Genomic DNA, 15,567 nt, shown 5'->3' on the forward strand with positions numbered 1-15,567 from the left:
GGCTTCCTGAAAACATCCACTTAGACGTGCTACGCTGAAGCACAGCTTGGTTTTTTAATGACACAATATTAACTTGGGAAATATTCACATGAATTACACACAAGTCCAGATCAGAGAGATACAATAACCCCGTTAGAATTCCAGCCTCTTGGAAAACAAAATACTTTAAAGCTCTGGATTTCCAAACATTCTGGACTGATCAAAAAAGTGAATGAGCCAATAAGGATCAGACACTTTTATTCCTTTTGCTGGAGAACAACTTGCTCTAAACTTCAAGCAGTGTTCAGAAAAAGCCTGAAAGGCATTTATAGATGATTAAGCAGCTGTCACAACCAAAGCTTTCAAAACAGGTTTCTGCCCTGATGTGCCAAATCTTATGCACAGAACTATGAGACAAACCCTGCCCCAAGGAGGACAAAACATACACTTTAAACTGTGCAGCAGAAGAACAAAGGATGTGAGGGGTGAAGTGAAAATAAGTGAAGAAGCTTGGAACCCCAGAAGCCACAGTTTGTCACCGGCTTGGAAATGACAGAAGAGCAGAATTTTTGTGCATTAAAGCAGGGGAAGTTTCAGGAAGATGCATTTTCTTTTCACCATGGCAGAAGGTGAGAAGGCTCCAAAGGAAGAGACAGGCTCCCAAAGAGGTCCTGGAATTCCACAGGTGTCAACACCTTATACCTGACAGTGCAGCCTTGCCTCCAGTCACACACCCTCCCCATTAGGAAAAATCCCACACTACAGCTTTTTCCTACACTGCCACGTTGTGCCAGGGCTTGATAACAGACTTCCCACTTCCCTCTGTCCTTCAGTTCCACAACACAGCACTTGCACACACTACAGAGCAGTTTAGGTTGGCAAATCACAAGTGTTTATGGCAGCTTAATGAGACCAGGAATCCATTTGCCTTTTGATTACTAGATTTTGGTTCTGTTTTATAAACACACACTCATTTACCTGAGAAACAGAGCAGTCTGAGGAGCTAATGCAGAGCTGGTGACAGCTGCACACACCCCAGGGATGGAACACACGGGGCAGGGGGGGCTCTCCAGATTGGTTTTGGAGAGGTGAGTCCAGGCACAGCTGGTGATGCCACATCTTCTATTCACAGAATCCCACAATGGTCTGGGTTGGAAAGGACTTTTAAGCCCATCCAGTCCCACTCCTGCCATGGGCAGGGACACCTCCCACCAGCCCAGGTTGCTCCAAGACCTGTCCAGCCTGGCCTTGGACACTTCCAGTGATCCAGAGGCAGTCACAGTTTCTCTGGGCAACCTGGGCCAGGGCCTCCCCACCCTCACAGCCAGGAATTTCTTCCCAATATCCCACCTATCCCTGCCCTCTGGCAGTGGGAAGCCATTCCCTGTGTCCTGTTCCTCCATCCCTTGTCCCCAGTCCCTCTCCAGCTCTCCTGGAGCCCCTTTAGGTCTCCCTGGAGCCTTCTCTTCTCCAGGGGAACCCCCCCAGCCTGTCCCTATGAGGATGATGCTCCATCCCTCCCATCTCCCAACCACACTGCTCACCCCATCTGAGCTGCAGGAGCCTCCAGCTGCAGGTGCAGGGATTGGAACAGGCAGAAGAGCCAAGATCTGCCCCTCCAGAGCGAGTTACCAGCGGCCTTTGCCCAGGGGCAAGGCCAGGCAGGGTTTGAGCTGCATGAAAGGGGGACTGCTCTTACAGCTCATCCAGGCTCAGTTCAACCCACGGCATCTTGGCATGGGCGACAGGAAAGGAAAAAAGGAAAGCCTTTCCAACAAGTTTGCAAAAAGCATATGTAAATTCCCCAGGTTTAAATGCTCTGGCCCACTGCTGCCCTGGGAGACTTTCAGGAATGAAACCTCTCCGAAGAGCTCTTGGCTCTACACAGCTGGAGAAGGCACTTTGTGGTTTTTCAGGTGCAGTCCCTTCCTCTTACCATTAAAATGAATGCTTGGCACTTCCCAAGATGAGGACTCGACTCTGGCTTCAACCTGTGCTCTTTCAAGAACACTTTTCCCTGTGCAGCTGAACTGGCCCCAAATTCAGACAGTGCATTCTTTCTGAACTGTATGTTTTATGATCTTAGTTTAGGGGCCTCGTAAAAGATGTAGTGTGCAAGTCACAGCATCCTACACTCCCAGGGCCATAACCACTGCATCCACACTGCTACCCACAGCACCCTTAAAGACACTTCTGCTCCCTAGTGTTTATTGCCAAAACAAATTTCTAGGCCTAACATTTCTGCTGTTCAACTTCCCATGGAAAAGTTTAATAGTTTCTATTATAAAGTGGATTTTCTCACATGTTTGATAGTCTAATAGGAGCCAGGAACTGCACACCTTGCCCCATTTCATGATTAAGAGCTGAATTTCAGTTGGGTTTCTTACCCATGGCACCAGTACATAAGCACTCAACTTTCCTTCCATGCAGCTATTGGAAAGATGGCAGTTTGGCTGCACCTAAAACATGTCAAGGAGTATTTTGCTTTTCTTCTGTGCTTCTGTGCGTGTTCCTTACCTCGTGCCACTGGAGCACAGGGCAGCACTCCCAGGAGAGCAGAACTGGCTGATCATCCCCAGCAAGTCACCCCAAGCACGCAATTCCTCCTGGCACCACGTGGACACAGCTCTGGACACACCACAGGAGGGCTGGACCCAGATACTGCCTTGGATCTGCATTGTACTGATGTGAAAACAAACATCCTCGGGGACTGACAAAGGAGGGAGGGGTTTTCCTGTGTCCAACAGCAAAGTTCATGTGCTGCTAATGACTGTCAGATGAAAGCACAACTGTTCCTTGGCCAGAGCTAAGCAAACCATGCCAGTGTCAGTCTGCCACCCCTCAAGAGCTGTCTGACAAAACAAATCAGGATCAGACGAGATCCCTCCCTGGGAGGTGATCCTGAGCACGCACCCTGCCTGAACAGGAGGGAGAACAACCTCAACTCCTGCCCTGTAACAAATCCCAAAGACTTCACTCAGCCTGGGAGTGATGCCTGGGAAGGTGATGTGCCACCATCTGCAGAGCCCCTGACAAACACAGCCAGGAACTTTGTACACAGGCAGGCAGGGACAGGACAAGGGGAGCAGTGCCAAACTAAGGGAGGGCAGATTTGGGTTAGATACCAGGAAGAAATTCTTTACTCAGAAGGTCCATGGCTGTGCCAGCAGGATGAGACCCCTGAGAGGTGCCAGCCTTGCCCCTGCTGTGTTCACTCACCACCCACAGCAAACCTGACCAAGCTTCAGGAGCTCCTAATATTCAACCACTGTAAAAGGTTTCCACAGTGTAATCTCAGTCTCTCTGCTGTGAATATCAGGGTGAGAGTTCATTTCCTTCTCCTCCTAAAGCCTCATCTTCCTCAGATACTCCCCACACATGCCTCATTTACCAGCTGTGGAGTCTGGGATCAGCTACCTGCTGAATGCTCTCCCACTGCCCAATGCTTTGGAGAGCTGAGCAATTCACTCCCATTTTTAGCAACTGTTTGGTACTTTACCTTTGACAATGACAGTGAGTTTTTTGGTAGGTATTATTAGACACATTTCCCTGTGAAAAGAATAAAACCCACCCCCACATTCGTTTGTTAGAGTCGAAGAGCTGAAATCTTAACTGGAAATTTACGGTCTTACCTAACGTTATCCAACTTAAAAAGCTCCTCTGTGCACTTCGTGAGGGATTCAATTTTACAAACAGAAAATATGGGGATTGAAACAATTTGTGCTCACGTCCAGATGGAAGTTATTACGAGCTCTCGGAATTAACACACATTGTTTTGACTTCGGAATGTAACAGCAAAGCAAGTTTCCCCAAATAAATGCTCTACCAAGCTAGCACTGAGCTGCTTCTAATTCCAGCTGAATTCCCCCGAGAGCAAGATGTGGTTTCCATTGTTATTATCCTGCTGTTTTACAAAACAGTACCACTTTATCTCTAGCAGAGTCTTTATTTCAGTCATTTTACTCACTATCAACCCCGTCTCACTTCTCCCCCGCTCACGTTTCTCCTCTGCCAGCAGAACTCCAGGTAATTGTGAGAGGGAATAAAAAACATTATATAAAACTCTGTGAAACTGGGAGAGCTCATACAAATCCTTTCAAGTATTTCTTTAAGTTGATACAAGTTTTTCTGGGCTCTTTGTCTCTCAGCCACAGTGATCAAGACTTGCAGGAACGATTCAAGAGAGGCGATGGAGACCCAGGCTCTTCTCCTAACTCTCCAGTGAGGTCACCACTGTCCCTCCCAGCCACCTCCAGCCTTCCCACAGCACACTGAGGGAACTGGGCAATGGATTCACATCTATTCATGACAAAGAGTCATTTCAGGACCGGTTCTCTGAATTAAGGCCAACACCTTTGGGCCTTAAAAGGATCCTCTTTCAGGTCTGGAGATGAGGGAGAGGCAGCTGCTCATTCTGCACCCAAACTTCATTACTTTCACACATCCACAAGAACTAAGCACATGCAGGAGCTCCTCTGAAAGCAGCCCTGAGATCTTCTACAAGCTACTTCAGTTCAACAGTTCCAGCATCCCCAGGAGTACTAAGGATTCACAGAGTCTCGGGTTTTCAGGTCCAGTCAGCCCCTGAGCACAGAGGGGTTGTGATGTTTTCCTGCAGTTATCTACCTGTTCTGCTCCCACAGTGGAATTTCCCCTTGGCAGAACTATAAAAAGCAGCAACATTTGACCAAGGATATCAAACCAAAGGTGACTACAACAGTTTATGTGGACATCAGTAACACTTTCCTGATTAAATAAGCAGGAGAAGCCCCCCCAGAAATCCTGAATTACTTTCATTATGTTTTTATATCCAAGAGCAGACAATCCCAAACATTACCATGTGAACCACTGGTGTTGCACAAACCACTTCAAAGCCTGGCCACCACTGCTCCAGCCTGCACAGCACCAGTGACCCCAGGGAAATTTGGAAACTTTTTTAACACAAATAGGCACTGAAAGCCTTCATTTACTTTTATGGGTTCCAACACTTGCCAGTGGTTTCAGAAACCAAGTGCCAGGAGCTGGAAGGCAGCAGGGGTGAGTGGCCCTGTGTCCAGCTGCTCAGAGGCCTCAGAAACAGGACAAGGGGAAAAACCAGAATGAGAGAGGTTTTGGTGGGTCCAACAGGGACAAGTCAGAGATAAACAGGAGAACCAGGGAAGTGGTGACAGTTCCTACAAAATGCAAGAGGCACAAGGGCCAACCAACCCCCAGCACACGGACTGCAAACAACCAGCACGGGAAGAGGAGGAGGACAAGGAGCCCAGAGGCTCTTGTTTGCATCCCAGGATGGAATGGCAAACTCCAGCACCGGATCAAAAGCAGCACCACCACTCCCAGGCTGCAGACTGAACTAATGGGTTTGTGGAAGCAGAGATTAAGGAAAGCATTGATTTGATAGTAATGGAGAGGGAAAGCTATCAAAGGGTATTTAATCCCTTTTTCTCACCAGTCTTCCCCCATGAAGGTCAAGTGTGAACAGCTGGCTGCTATTACTAATACCACCAACAAAGAGGCACAGTCTGAGCTCCATTAACAGCCTGGTTAAGTGAACTTCCAAGATTAGCAGGGCTTGATTAACTTCATTTTAAGATATTTTAGCCTTTAAATAATTTCAGAGCCGCTGGAGGTTATCATCCAAAATACACTGAGCACGGGCAAGACACCAGAAGTCTGGAAAATGGTAAATGCAATCCAAGCTTAAAAAACAAACAACACAAAAAGATCCAGAAGCTTTACTTCAATTTGGGGTAAGGAATGGCAATAAAGTGATGGAAGAGAGAACTGGAAAAACAAACAAGAATAAACTAAGCATTAAAAGGCCAGATTTTTCAAGAATAAAACTGTAAGACTAATCTACTTTCAAGCCTTACAAATGGGTTAGAAACAGAAATGGCATATTTCTGTTGGAATTTAAATCTCTTGGCACTTTCTGGTGCAATATGCTCACAAGCATGCTGGGGAAATGGGATATTCATGAAGAAGGAGGGAGTCCAGAGCAAGGACTCTTTGGGTGCAGTGAGGAATGGTTGCAAATGGAAGTGCAGGGGAAGGGGGGCTCCACCCAGGTGAAGAGAACCCCAGTTCCAGCAATATTTGATTTAGGAGAGCTGGAAATGCAGCAGCACAAAGCTGAGCCTGAGTTCTCAACCCCCCTCTCCCCAGTTCCTTCCATCACCAAGTCAGGCTGAGAACAAAAGGTGCATCTCTGAGGAGACACTCGAGGTGCAGGAGGTCAGACATGACTGAGAACCTGCACAAACCCAGAGGGGTTTGGCTGCTGGGCAGGTCCCTGGGGCTGCTGCACTGAATGAGGTTCACTCTGGGAGTGAAGCTCTGTTCAAAGTACAAACCCACTGGGACACAGGGAACTGGAACTGAAAGGACAAGAGCTGGGCTGCATTTCTGCCAATCCTCTCCTCAGTGCTTGGAAAGCAACACCTGCCCAGCTGTGTCCAGCTGTGGGCACTGCACTGCAGGAGAGATGGGGACTCAGGTGGAGAACTGGAGACAAGAAGAATCCTCAGAAACCGAGGGAGAATGCTTTAGAAATGGAAGGAGGTCTTTCAGAGCATAGAAGTCTGCAAAGAGGAAGAGACTTAAACCAGATTATTATAATAAGTGATTATGTGATGATTTTTAAAATACGTGAAAAGCAAGGAAGTAGGGTTGATTGGAGGTCCTTTTTTTTTAAATGAAGTATAAAGTCATGCCTTTGCAAGACTTCAGATTTTCTTGTGTTTTCTTACAAGAATAGAATACTGGTTACAGTAATAATACAGCAAATTAAAGACAGCAGTGAGAATGACACAGATGGATCTGTAAGTATGACAGAATAAAAAAGCAGAAAACATTTACAGTTTTCAAAGCAGTGTGTGCAGACTCATGGAATTTACTATTTGAAAAAGAAAAGATTCACTATTATCTGGCCAGTCCTTCTCTAAGCACCACAGAATAAAACCTCAAGCCCAAAGCTGTAAGGTAAGACAAGGATTTCAAGGATTGTATCTCTTAGTTCACAGATGTTCCCCACAGAGAACAGCATCACCAGACACCACATGCACACAGGTCATACTGACACTAAGCAGAGGAGAGATATAAATAAAGAATAATAATAAAAAAATCACCTCAAGTGTACCTACCTGTGCTATATTTTTGTTGAGAAGATAAACTCCATATTCAAACTGAAGCTTCTCCCCTCCTTTTGGATATAAAGGAAATCTGATGGGAAAGAAAAAAAAAAAGAGGGGAAAATATGCATTTAAGGTGAAATAATTCAGATGCTTATGCAAACTTCCAAATCCCCAGACTCCTTCTCTGAGGAGGTAAAGATTTAACAAGCTTCCCTTGCTGACTTCTCCCAGGAACCCCCTCGCAGGATGTTCTTGGAAACCCTTTGCAGCCCCAGTCAATCAGCCTTTTAAAAACTGATGTCAGAACTCAGCTGAGGAATTCCAGATTTTTTGAGCATTTCAGGTTTTTAAAAGATGCTTATTATTGTGGGTTGTTCTGTGATGGGCAGAGCACAAAGCCCTTCACACAGAGGACATCTGCAGGCTCATTTACCAGAGGAAGAGTCAGAATAGAAGTGATTCCTTTCACACTCCCCCAAAGGTTTAAGTCACAGCATCACAGGTCACTACAGCCCTTGCACATAGGCTCCTGATGTTTACTTTTCCTCTTTAATCAATATTGCTCACCACTGAAATGTCACAAAGAGCTTGTGCAACAGCACAGCACCACCTCCCCTGCTGTGTGAGGTGGGAGAACTAAAGTTCAGCCCCTAAAGCACTGAAACCCTTTGACAGCGTCTGCACTCAAAAATACCATTTTCTACATCTGTCCCAGAGCTCTCAGCTCGAGTGCAGCAGTTCTCCTGAACAGCTTTCGTGGCTGTACACTGCATTTCTGAGGGTTGGCTTTTAGCTCCTCCTCAGCAGCAGAGGTTTGAGGTCACCCTGGGCAGTTCAGCAACCTCGGTACAATCTGAAATCCAGGTTTATGGGAACTCCACCGTGAAAGGAGCTCCTGCCTTCTCAAGAGCCACATGTCCTGCAGCTCCTAATCAAGATGCTGAGTGTATTATCTGCAGAAAACCCCACATTAAGGCAGAAACCAAAGGCTCCCTCAAATATAAGACACAGAAGATCAGTATCTGCTAGAAACAACACACATTCTGGAGAGGTGATTAGGCAAAGTGGATTTTATCATCCATCAGCCCCACAGTAGAGTGCATTTGCAACTTTTAAGAATTATATAGTGCCATTAAAGCTAAAGGTCAGCAGGGCACGATCACAGCAGATCAAATATTGAGATGTCAGCTCCAGGTTTTATGCTGCTTTCAAACTCGCTGGGTCACTTCAAGTTGAGGAATATAAAAATCCCTGTGAATAGTGTATATCTAACTCACCTTGCTTAATAGATCTATAAATCCAACTAGTTCCCCATGCAAGAAAATGAAACCTTTCCAAATGAACACATGCTACAAAAATTCCATTCTAAGTGTAAAACACAAAGCAAAAGGAATTCATCTCCATCTCTCCAGTTACACTGCCCGGGCAGAGCAGGGGTTACATTTAAAGGATACCTTTACAATTAACAGCCTAAAACCAACCCAAGTTTGACAATAAAAGCACCATTAGGAACACAAGCCATGTTTCACTCCAAGGTAGTATTTCATGAAGTCACTGGTAATGGGAACCATGTATTCTATTATTAGACACAGAGCTCTTCAATCCGTATAGAAAAGAGGATAAAAACTGGTTTATGATGCTACCATCTCCCACACACAGGGAAAAATTAGGCTTTTCTGCTTATCACACTGCTCCTGCTTCTTTGCCAATATTCACATTTCTCCCCTCTAACTTGCACTAATTAATCTTGAAAGCTTTTAAAACCACACACATCCCGGGTCAGCCTTCCCAGCATAATCACTGACAGGCCAGTCTGGAGAGCTGTCAGTGCTGTCTCTGGCTGTGCACACTCAGGACTCCAGAGACAAAGATCCCCAACTGTTCTGTCTCTCTCTGGGTGTTATCTTGCTTGCCCATTAAGCCTGGTCCCAAGCAGTGAACTCGAGGGAGAGGAACCCCAACATTTCACACAGCGCTTCGCTGACTATAATCAAACCCAACTCCAACTGCTGGCTCCCCACATCCAATCCTTCTTGCCTGCTCCACAGAAAAGCAGGGCTGGGAGCTCAACCCCTCCCTCTGGCATGCTCCAGAAAGCTAAGTCTGCTGTGCAAGGTTTTAGTTATCCTAAATACTTTTGAAAACTACTATTTCAGGACTTTTATAATCACAAAGCACGTAATAAACTGCAAAATGGCCTCTGCCTGCCCACTCTGCTCCAAAGTGCACCTTCCTTTCTTCCACTCCTGCTGGTATGTTTGGGGGGGAAAAGAAGAAATCATTGAAGCTCCTTTAAAGCAGAACACAGACACCTACTCTGAGATGGCAAATTCCAAAGGGGAAGAAGAAAAAACACAAGCCACAGGGACCTGCTGTGTGATCCAGAAAAGATCATCTGAGAGAAGTTGTCAAGTAACAGGAATTCTGTTCTGAGTCAACCTCTGGTCCTCCTCAGAGGAGCACTTACCACTGCAGGAGACCATCCCCTGCCACGTGAGCAGGCAGCAATTTTGAACTAAACAGCTTCTGCTCAGCCAGGTTCAACCTGTGCCCTCGGAAAAATATGGTGATGTTTACTCACAACTACAGAATATAATATTGCAACAGCACTTAGACTCCTTAAAACACAGCCCTAATACACCCTGAGCACATGATTTGTCTATAAAGAGCAGGGCAGACAGCAGGAGTAATTTTAATAGTGATTCATAAAGAATATCAGTTACTCCTTAACAAAGGGTTGTAACCCATCTCTTACTGCCTTTTAAATATATGGATTAAACCCCTGGTTTTGATAACACAGCCCAGGCAACAATTTGCTACTAAAGTGTCTCCACTGCTCACTAATACTGGTGTATCTAAAAACCAGAAAACTGATTAGAGAAAAAAGATCTTTTCAAGCTGCCTGCAGAAATTGATTCTGGAATTGATGCTTCATCTTCAACTGCCTTCACCTGCTTCTACTTTGGTGTTACACCACGTGTTTTAGATCTTTTATTCTCTCTTCTGTTCAGACTTCTGCCCAAATTATATTAAAGTTTAGTCTCTACTTCAGAAAGCTCTGAAGAGAAGAAGTGGGTAGAACAATGATTTTTACACCTCACACCTGACTGTCCTCCACGGGCTGAAGTGTGGCACAGTTTCAATAGCACCTTACATCCCATTTGGCAAATGTGAGTGAAATCTAGTCTAGAATTGTGCTATGAAGCCTTAATTTCCAAAATCATGCAGAACTCCGAGGACCAGGAGTATTTGTAGCTTTGCAAGTCAAACTAACAGCAAGGACACTTATGCCCTAGGAACACTTAATTCTCATAGAAGGGCTTGGGTAGGAAGGGACCTTAGAGACTGGAATCTCAGTCCCAAGACTAAATAAAACCAGCCCCACTGTATTTTGACATCGCTGTGTTTACAGTATCTGACACTTCCTGGCCAACTGCACCAAATTTGTCAGAGAACAAACTCAACCTGGCTTTTCCCTTCACTTTTCATTTCCCAGGACAGTGAGCAGGATGGCTGCAGGGAGATGGCTGTGGAGCAGACTTGGCAGGATGCAGCTGAAACCCAATTATTCACTATTATACAGATAAAGAACTGATGTAATTTGTGTGTCTGTAAGACACTGGTGTGATAACAGAGCCATCCATCAGATCCAGGGAACAACTGTGCCTCACACAACACTACAAAACATGGGGCAGTTAAGAAAATGTTGAGTCTCAAGCTTAAATCTACTGATGGGACACTCTATACAAGGATAGAACCAAACAGCCCAATCCAGATAAGATAATGACCTGAAAAAGTCACAAGTTCTTGCTTGATATGCCTGAAGTATGAGGAGTGTGCAAGAAAAAGGTTTAAATATTTCCTGAGTTCTTTCACCCCCTTTTGGGGGTCTGCAAGGGAGGAAGGAGGGTTTTCCCCCCAACCCAACCACATCCTGCTTGCTCACTCCAAGGGAATGTTGGATCCAGGAGAGCAAACTTTGTTGTTTAAAAGTGCTGGGACTTCTCTGAACCAGAAGAAAGCAAACCCTTTTAAGTGAGGATGACCACCACTGTCCAGCCAGCACTTGAAATCAGGATTCCCCAGGACACTTCAAATCAAATATTAGAAAAAGTAGGCTGCTCAAAAGCCACAGGCACCAAAATCCCAGCACTTCCAGCCTCTTAGCACCCCACCAAAAGGACAGGGCACAAGGAGCTTTGGCTGCACAGCTTTAAAACCTGTTTCCTTCTCAGAAAAGCTGCACCATAGCTCTGTCAGCTTCAGAGCAGAGACTGGCACAGATCTGCAGCAGAAGACCCAAAATTAAATGAAAAGGCAGGAAAGAGGATGACAAGTGTGCACTTTACTTGTTGGAGATTGAGGCATGAATATGAATCCCAAATCCCAAGGGAATTCAGACTGGATTACTATATGGGTTTGAGTTCCTACTTGAGAGGAAAAGCTACACTTGTAAAACAAACTTGATGACAAAAATACAGACTCCTGATAACAGTCACCAATTTATACAAGAGGGAATCATTCCACTGCTTCAGCAATAATGCTTTCAAAGAGCCCCAAGCACAGAGAGGAACCCAAGGAGCCACTGACACTGATGGCTTTTTGTTAATTGGGCATTTTGTGACAGATTTCAGCTTGGAATCCAGGCTTGCACCATCCAAGCCATGATGGATGCCACAGCACAGGGGCTGACTGGAAGGGCAGAGCACAAACCTTGCTATCAGAACTGTAAATCTCCTGCCACTGGAGGATCATTTTTAACTGGAGGACACTTTACACAGGGCAAGTCCCTGCTCATTTGAAACAATGAAGTCATGTTCTGAAAAAGAATCTCATCAGGAGTATAGTGTTCCAATGGGAGCAAATTAAGCCTAGTATGTCTTCACAGAAACATTTCTCAGCTGGAGATGTCTGGGGTCAGTGGTCTCATCCACTGCAGTAAACAAAAATCTGCTCTCTCAGCCTGGCCAGGAGCATGTAAAAACTTCCAGTTCCCAGAAAGAGTGTTAACAGGACCTAAATTTATTAAAGAACACCTGATCTAATTCTTAATCTATGCACTGCAATATTTGCTGACCCACTGAAGGCACGAGCATTATTTTGGTAATCAAGAATAAAATAAGCCAGGATTCGAGCTAAATATCCTCAAGAATGTAGAATGTAAAAATACAGTTCAAGAGAAGTTCATGGCAGAAAGCATTCTTTGAGCAATATAGCTGCACACTTAACACACACTCCATCTACCCCAAAGATTCAGCTCTGCTTTGACAGCTATTGGATTTCTCAACCAAACATCTCCCTCCATCTGATTTAAGTTTGCCAAGATTTCTCCCCAAAGCTGCCATTTCATTATCTCAGCCGAAGCCCCAAATATGATTAAAGACTTCTCCACTGAGCTGGGGAACGTTCATGTCAGTGAAAAGCTACCCTTCACTTGCTGGTGTCCCCCTTTTCCAGGTTGCTTTGTTGCAAATGGCTCATCTGTTCCCAGGCACAGAGCAGGAACCCCCTCAGTCCTGCTGGACCAAGCCTGTTAAAACTGAGACACTGATTTTCCTGTTCTTCCAAGCTGGAGGGAGGCCCCAGCAGTGAGGGTCACCTACAGACTGTGCTCATTCCACAGGTGGGTTCCAAATCCTCCAACATTACCCACAGGCTGGTTCAGCAACACCTATTTGCAAATACAGCTTGTCTTCCAGTTCTTTGAGGTGTGACAACACACCGAGGAAGGTCATTTGGAAGCAGTTTTGGGGCAGAACTGGCAAGGAATCCCACGTTGGTTTTATTCAGAGAGCCTGAGAAGAAACTTTTCACATCAGAACTTCCACTGTCAGTAACTCCCAGCACATGATTTAACCCACAACACAGTGCAAGCTTTCCTGACCAGCAGGAGCAGGGCAGTGCCCATGCCCTGTGCTGGGCACTGCTGAAGCACCTCCAACCCTGGGGGCTTACCCTGTTAGCAGAACTGTTTCTTGAAGCCCTTCTCGTTTCCAACTCACCTAGCAGGGAAGTAAGAGTTCTTGAAAATCTTTTAAAAGACACAGTGTGAGCCACACTGCAAAAGTCCAACAGAAATAATTGCTCTGAGTGTGCATTTCACCTGTCCAGACACACGTAGGGTACTAGAAAGGTGATTAAACTCCAGAAACCCCATTATTTTTCTTAGAGGGGTATATATATTTCCAAACTGTTTATATTACAAAATACTACCACAGGAGGAGCAACACCAACACAGGGAATTTCACAGCCTATGTCCCACTCCAGACATAACAACCCTTATTTTGCCCTGAGCTGGAAGCTCCTCTGCATTCAAAACTCTGGGAGCAGACTAACAGAAGCATGAAATGCAGGGCTCGACAGACACAGTGTCAGGACACATCAGAAAGAGTTTAATCCCAGCATTCTCACGCTGCTGATGAGAATGTGATGAAGTGTTAGGTTTCAGTTGCACCAGAGCAGAGCCAAGGAACTGAGGTGGTTTAATCTGCAAACATGCTGCTTGTCACTGCACAGAGGAACAAGCTGCTGTCCCAGGGAGCTCAAATCTGGGAGTTATATGTCCATAGAATCATGTAGGTTGGTAGATCTTTAAGAATGACCCAAACCCAACCATTCCCCAGCACTGAGCTGTGTCCCCAAGTGCCACATCCACAGGGCTGTTGAATCCCTCCAGGGATGGGGACTGCCCTGGGCAGCTGTGCCAGGGCTGGACAAGCCCTCCCATGAAGAAAACCTCGTGTTTTAGTAGTACCAAAACTATGTTTTGAATAAAGAAGAACACACTTACTGAATGGATTCTAAAAGTTGATATCCCTATGATTACAGGGCTGACCATACACTGCATGGCAGTCATTCCACACCTCATTCCACCCTCAGGAATCACAGAATCATTAAGGTTGGAAAAGACCTCCAAGATCATGGAGTCCAAGCTATGACCCAACACCCCCTTGCCAACCAGACCAGAGCACTGAGAAAAGAAACTTGGAAGTGTAGTAAAATCTTTATACATTATAACTTTTAAAATACACACATTTACTTATTAATTTGCTCTGGAGTGAAAAACTCAGCTATTCCCCCCCAAAGCACAACTTCTGGAAGCTCCTAATAAGGATCTCGGGGCAACTCTGCCATCAAAAAAAAAAAGAAGTACAAAGCCAAGTAAAATGTTTAACATAGTCAGTAATCAGGATGTATGTGTTATAATAAAGATTAAATACAGGGATTACCTCACTGCAATTACTCAACAGTTTATGTTGGAGTTTGAAAAGCTGCTAAAGGACAGGTGACTGAAATAAAGAAATTTAATAATGCATGTTAATTGCTGTGCTCAGTGCAGTCAGGAGCAAGGGAGAAACGTGAACCATTAGTTCAGAAAGAAAACTGCAATTTATGACATTTGAGGTTTTCTGTAGTAACCAAAGTCCTTTGAGAGTTGGTGGGATTGTCTCTCCAATAGCTGGGAAGAGAAGATTCTCAGGCAGGAGCTAATCCTGAAAAAATCTTGCAGAACACAGGTAAATGGCCCAACAGGGATTCATACTCTTAGCTAAACTTTCTCCTTTCCACAAACCTATTGTGAAATCAAGGATTAAGTCATGAGGGTTTGGAAGGCTGTAGCCTGAAGGACTAAACCCTCCAATCTGTCTCAGACAACAGGAAATTGGGTTAATCTTTACACACCCACACACAGGCAGCTCTACTCCTCAGAAATTTGTTTTGCAGATATAAATGTTCTAGTTTGCAATCCTCCTCCAAGTGATGCTCAGGAAGGATATGACCATATGCTTCAAGACCTACACTGAAGCAAAACAAGCTAATGTTCTGTTAAGTCACCCAGGAAGTGTTTGGACAAGTTATTAAAATGGCATCAAAACTACTCTGCAAGACATCATTATGTACTTGTATTTTATTGTGTCAAAACAAGAAGACCTGAGTGATTCCAACTCTTAGGGCAAATTACCTTGTCTGTCCTGCCCAAAATCACTAAGCTGCAAAGAGAAATCAGACCCTTCCAAGCATCCCCATCCTGTCAGCTAGGCACAATAAACCCCTTCCATCCTGATCTGGATTCTTATGCTGAAAGACAACGATTACAGAGCAAACAAAAAGCTCTTTACTGAACATTAAGCTGATTTACAGTAGGTGGCAGTTTACTGTGCTCTTTTTCAATGGATTAAACCCCTCTGTATTAGAGAAAATTTGTTTCCTCACGTTTCTCTGCCCCCAGCCCAGCACTGGCAGTAGCTCCCAGTGAGGCTGCACTTGCCATCTGCAGTTTATTCCCACAGCCAGCAGCAAAACACAAAGGGCAATTTTTCCAAAACTCACCTTTAAGAAACACTATTAAAAGTTTTTCTAGCATTACTGGAAGCCAAATCAGAGGCGAGAACAACAAAGCTGAATTTCCAGAGAAATTTCCTACACGAGAAACTCCAATGACTACTGGAAACAG

At 45.0% G+C, this 15,567-nt stretch overlaps 1 protein-coding gene across 2 annotated transcripts in view; it reads right to left on the bottom strand.

The window, feature by feature from the left end:
* UVRAG (UV radiation resistance associated) overlaps window positions 1-15,567 on the bottom strand; it is a 59,895-nt gene that overhangs the window by 14,018 nt on the left and 30,310 nt on the right. For both annotated transcript variants that reach the window (XM_064642743.1, XM_064642752.1), the window contains exon 13: window positions 7,122-7,200. In XM_064642743.1, coding sequence (XP_064498813.1) covers window positions 7,122-7,200 — 79 coding nt within the window. The remainder of the gene's footprint in view (window positions 1-7,121; window positions 7,201-15,567) is intronic.

Source organism: Pseudopipra pipra, chromosome 2, assembly GCF_036250125.1.
Source record: "Pseudopipra pipra isolate bDixPip1 chromosome 2, bDixPip1.hap1, whole genome shotgun sequence".
Classification (NCBI taxonomy): Eukaryota; Metazoa; Chordata; class Aves; order Passeriformes; family Pipridae; genus Pseudopipra; species Pseudopipra pipra.